At 34.3% G+C, this 4,853-nt stretch overlaps 1 protein-coding gene across 1 annotated transcript in view; it reads right to left on the bottom strand.

Moving 5' to 3' along the window:
• Positions 1-4,853, bottom strand: part of LMLN (leishmanolysin like peptidase) — a 106,806-nt gene that overhangs the window by 81,130 nt on the left and 20,823 nt on the right. Inside the window, exons 3-6 of the mRNA XM_019650875.1 lie at positions 4,566-4,596; positions 3,612-3,694; positions 3,015-3,116; positions 2,241-2,250 (exon numbers count right to left, since the gene is read on the bottom strand). Of these exons, the coding sequence (XP_019506420.1) occupies positions 2,241-2,250; positions 3,015-3,116; positions 3,612-3,694; positions 4,566-4,596 (226 nt within the window). The remainder of the gene's footprint in view (positions 1-2,240; positions 2,251-3,014; positions 3,117-3,611; positions 3,695-4,565; positions 4,597-4,853) is intronic.

The following is a 4,853-nucleotide window of genomic DNA, read 5'->3' as shown; positions in this document are numbered from 1 at the left end:
TTCCGCATATAAGTGAGATCATATGTTATTTGTCTTTCGCAGCCTTACTTATTTCACTTAGAAAACACCCTCTAGGTCCATCCATGTTGTTGCAAATGGTAAGATTTCATTCTTTTTTATGGCAGAGTAATAGTCTATTAATGTTGTATGTATGTACCACAATTACTTTATCCAATCATCTATTGGTGGCCATTTCAGTTGTTTCCATATCTTGGCTATTGTAAATAGCACTGCAGTGAACTTACGGGTGCATATATTTTTTTGAATTCGTGTTTTGGATTTTTTTGGATAAACACCCAGGAGTGGAATTCTGGGTCACAAAGTAGGTACTAGACCTATTGGGGAATCACTTCATACAATATATAAATGTGCAATCGCTATGCTATACACCTGAAACTAATATAAAATAATATTGAATGTCAACTATAACATAAAAATAGTCATGGGGATATAAAGTACAGCATAGGGAATACAGTCAATAATATTTTAATAACTATGTACAGTATCAGATAATAGACTTATTGGGATTATCACTTTGTGAGCTATATAAATGTCTAATTACTATGTTGTTTTATACACCTGAAACTCATACAAAAAGGAAAGAAAAATTCCCAAGGTGATAAGGAAGGCTCATTGTGCCATAACTATTAATAGAAACAATAGAGTTTATGCTGAGCACCTGTTTACTTTTTGCAGTCTGGATTTTAATGACTGAAATTGTGCGTACATGACCAACCTCCAATAAAAACCCTGGATGCCTAGGCTCAGATAAGCTTCCCTGGCAGACAACATCTTATTCTGGTTGTTACTGCTGAAGAAATTAAGCTTGTCCCGTGTGACTTCACCAGAAGAGGACTCTTAGAAGCTTGTTTCCTCCACTCTGATTCATGAGCCTTTTCTCTTTGCTGATTGTGCTATGTATCCTTTCACTGTAATAAATCTTGAACTGTGAGTACAACTATATGCTAAGTCCCATCAGTCCTTCTAGCAAATCACCAAACTTGGGGTGGTCTTAGAGACCCTCAACACAATTATACACATATTTCCTTTCTTCCTTTTATTTCTTTAGAGACATTATCTGTTTAAAGCTAAAATTATAAGGTTATAATTGTGAGGTTTATAATATATACTACATCAACAGCAAAAGGACCAGGGTGTAAATGAAACTATTCTGTTGAAAAGTTTCTATATTTAACATGTGTATTAACTTTAAGTAGACATCATAAATACAAGGTACGTATTGTAATCACTAGCGCAAACACTCAAAAATATATTGCATTTTATTATAGGTTAATTACACCTCAATTTAAAAAATAAAGCAAAGAGATATGGCTAAAAAGTCAAGTGAGGAATCAAAATAGAATACTAAAGGAAGAACACAGGACACAGGAAACGAACAAAAAGTCAAGTGAAACGAAGAAAAAGCAAATAGCTAAATCGCAAACCCAAGTCCGACCATGTCAATAATCACATTAAATGGAAACATTAAGTGTAAATGGGCTGAACTTTTCCATTAAAAGACAGAGATTGTCAGACTAGATAACAGAGCAAGAGCCAACTATTTGCTATCTACAAGAAACCCATTTTAGCTACAAAAACAGAGAGAGGTTGCAAATATAAGAATGGAAAAAGATATATCATATAAAGATTAATTAAAAGAAAGTCAGAGTGGCTATATTAGTTTTAGACAAAGTATATTTTGAAACAAAGAATGTTACCAAGGAAAAAGAGGACAGTATATAATGCTAAATGGATCAATACACCAAGAAAACGTAACAATCTAAAATGTGTAAATACTGAACAGTAGAGCTTTAAAATACATGAAGCCAAAATGGAAAGTAGACATATCCACAATTATAGTTGGAGGCTTCAAGGCTCCTATCTCATAATTGATACAAACAGACAGAAAATCCATAAGGCTATTGAGGACCTGAGCAGCAGTACAAATTAACTTGACCTGACATTTTTTTAATTAANCATCAGGGAAATGCAAATTGAAACGAGATATCACTATACACAAAGTGGTCAAAATCTGGAACACAAGACAACACCAAATGCTGCCAAGGATGTGGAGCAACAGGAACTCTCATTCACTGCTGGTGGGAATGCAAAATGGCACAGCCACTTTGGAAGACAGTGTGGTAGTTTCTTACAAAACTAAACATACTCTTACCAGTAACCCAATAATTGTGCACCTTGGTATTTACTCAAATGAGTTAAAAACATGTTCACACAAAAACCTGTACATGGCTGTTTATAGCAGCTTTATTCATAATTGCTACAACTTAGAGGCAGCTGAGATGTCCTTCAGTATGTAAATGGATAAATAAACTGGTACATCTAGGCAATGGAATATTATTCAGAGCTAAAAAGATGCTCATCAAACCATGAAAAGACATATGTAAAGTTAAATGCATATTACTAAGTGAAAGAAACAAATCTAAAGAAGGTACATACAAGTACTATAGATTCCAACTATATGACAGTTTTAAAAGGTAAAACTATGGACACAGTAAAAAGATCAGTGTTTACAAGTGTTAGAGGATGGGGGAGGGGATGAACAGGCAGAGCACAGATTTTTAGGGCAGTGAAAATACCCTGTATGATACTATAATGATGGCTACATGTCATTATACATTTGTCCAAACCCATAGATGTACAACACCAAGAGTGAACCCTAATGTAAACTATGGATTTTTGATAATTATGATGTATGTGTCAATGTCGGTTGATCTGAAATTGTAACGTAAGTACCACTCTGGCTAGTATGTTGATAATGGGGGAGTCTATGCATGTGAGGAGGTACAGTGTATTTGGGAAATCTCTCTACTTTTTCATTTTTGTGGTGAACCTAAAACCGCTCTAAAAAGTCTTTAATGAGAGAGAGAGAGAGAGAGAGAGAGAGAGAGAGAGAGAGAGAGGAGACCAGAAGACAATGGAACAAATAGTTAAAGTGCTAAAAGAAAGATGTTCAACACGGAAGTCTATATCCAATGAAATGATCCTTCAAAAACGAAGAGGAAATAAAAATATTTCGGATAAANTCAGCACACTCCCCAGTACAGTATCTATGGGGATCATTTTCTTTCCGTAGGTATTGGTTTGTTGCACATTGTCTTCAGTTAATTTGCACATCAAAGTTTAATTACAAAAAAAAATAGAAAGAATAGTTCACAGCAGTCAAAGACATTGTACAAAACTAGTAGCTGCTATATTAGTTAATTAATTTACTATTTTAGTTAAAAAAGTGGACTAAGAAAGAATTTTGGTTTCATGAGAAATTCTCTGATCTGGGTTTTCAAACACCCAAATATTTCATAAAGCTGGTACTGTAGACAAATAAATAAGGGAGAAAGGGGAGGTAGGAAACAGGGGACAATTACACCCTAGGCAAAGATCCAGTAGGTCACCTAATAATGGAAAATCAGGGAAAAAGGGATTACCCAAAAGGTGCTTTTATCTTCTTTTAAAATAACTTGCACTTTGGTCTCTAAGAAAAGTATAATAAAATATCCTAGTATACATTTCATAACTTGCCATACTGGTAGCAGAATGGAGAGGGCAGAGTACTAAATGACTGAAGAACATGATCTGTGTTTAATGTGACATACCTGCTAAGTAAGATAGTGCCCGCAGGTCTACGGACCTGAAAAGTCTTCTCTAAATAAGAAATAGCTTGTGGAAAAAGTTTGTTCTAAATAAAAGGTGAAAAAGAAAACCAGTCAAAATTATAGTCAAAGTATGAATTATATATATATAAAACAAGTAAGCATAGGCTACTAATGACTGTGGGGAAAAAAGGGAAAGCCTTACAATTCTGGAATACAGATATAATTAGTCCAAGTTGTGTGGCAAGGGGGAGGGGGGAGAATAAGTCTAGGAGCAAAGGAATTTCCTCGTTTTCTAGTTGAGTTTGAGGAAAGAACACTAGATGGAAACTTCCTTCCCTACCTCTATTTAAATAGCATGTTAGAAAACATACATCTCAACTACTAATCTAAATTACTTCAAATTGGAGACTGATTTAGTTGATTCCGACATTAAGGTAGTTTATGTTAAGAAAACTTATGTTTACAGGATTTACTTTAACCTCACTTATTTCTGTGGACCATAATGAATTGGCTTAATGTATGTGTGACTCTGTAATAGTTAAAAAAAACTGATGAAGTCAGTACTTCTATGAACAGTTTTGGCATATCATACTATAAAGATAATTAGTCTTCAGGAGAATAAGCATCTCCACCAAGAGAATGGTGTTCTTAAAGTATTTCAAATATCATCTTTTTTACCCTGTCTTCAGCATGTTCTGCTCTCCCCAAACTTAAGAGAACAAGTAAGAAAATGAGAAAACTAATTTCATATCAAATATGGACAAAGTTTTGGTGAGTGCATCACAAAGACAACTTTGGTGAAAATGATAAACACATTGATCAATTCAGTACCAACACTTTTTATTCAGTAATTCGCAAACCAGTCATGTATATATTTTTCTTTACTGAAGTACAATAAAATGCACCCATTTTAAATTAAGTATCCAATTCAAGCCACGAGTATTTATTACATACCTTTACAAGGTATCTTTTCTCAGGGAGCAACCTGAAAATGATGACATAAACATGAGAATTGCCATGCTGGGGCAGAGCACTGTCTCATTTGTTCAGAATATAGCTGGCAGGAGCCCCAAAGAATGCTTTGTGGAAGCATACAATATCAATCCCCTAAAAGCTCAATTTACCTCAGTGAGCATTTGAGAGTTTACTCTGTATCAAAGTACAACACTAGACATTATCATGTTATCTCATTCATTTGAGAAGTTAAGGTTAAGAAAAGACATCAACTACTCTTAATAGCTC

The sequence above is a fragment of the Hipposideros armiger genome, unplaced genomic scaffold (genome assembly GCF_001890085.2).
Source record: "Hipposideros armiger isolate ML-2016 unplaced genomic scaffold, ASM189008v1 scaffold_8, whole genome shotgun sequence".
In the NCBI taxonomy this organism is placed as follows: Eukaryota; Metazoa; Chordata; class Mammalia; order Chiroptera; family Hipposideridae; genus Hipposideros; species Hipposideros armiger.
This window is presented reverse-complemented; position numbering and strand designations above follow the sequence as displayed.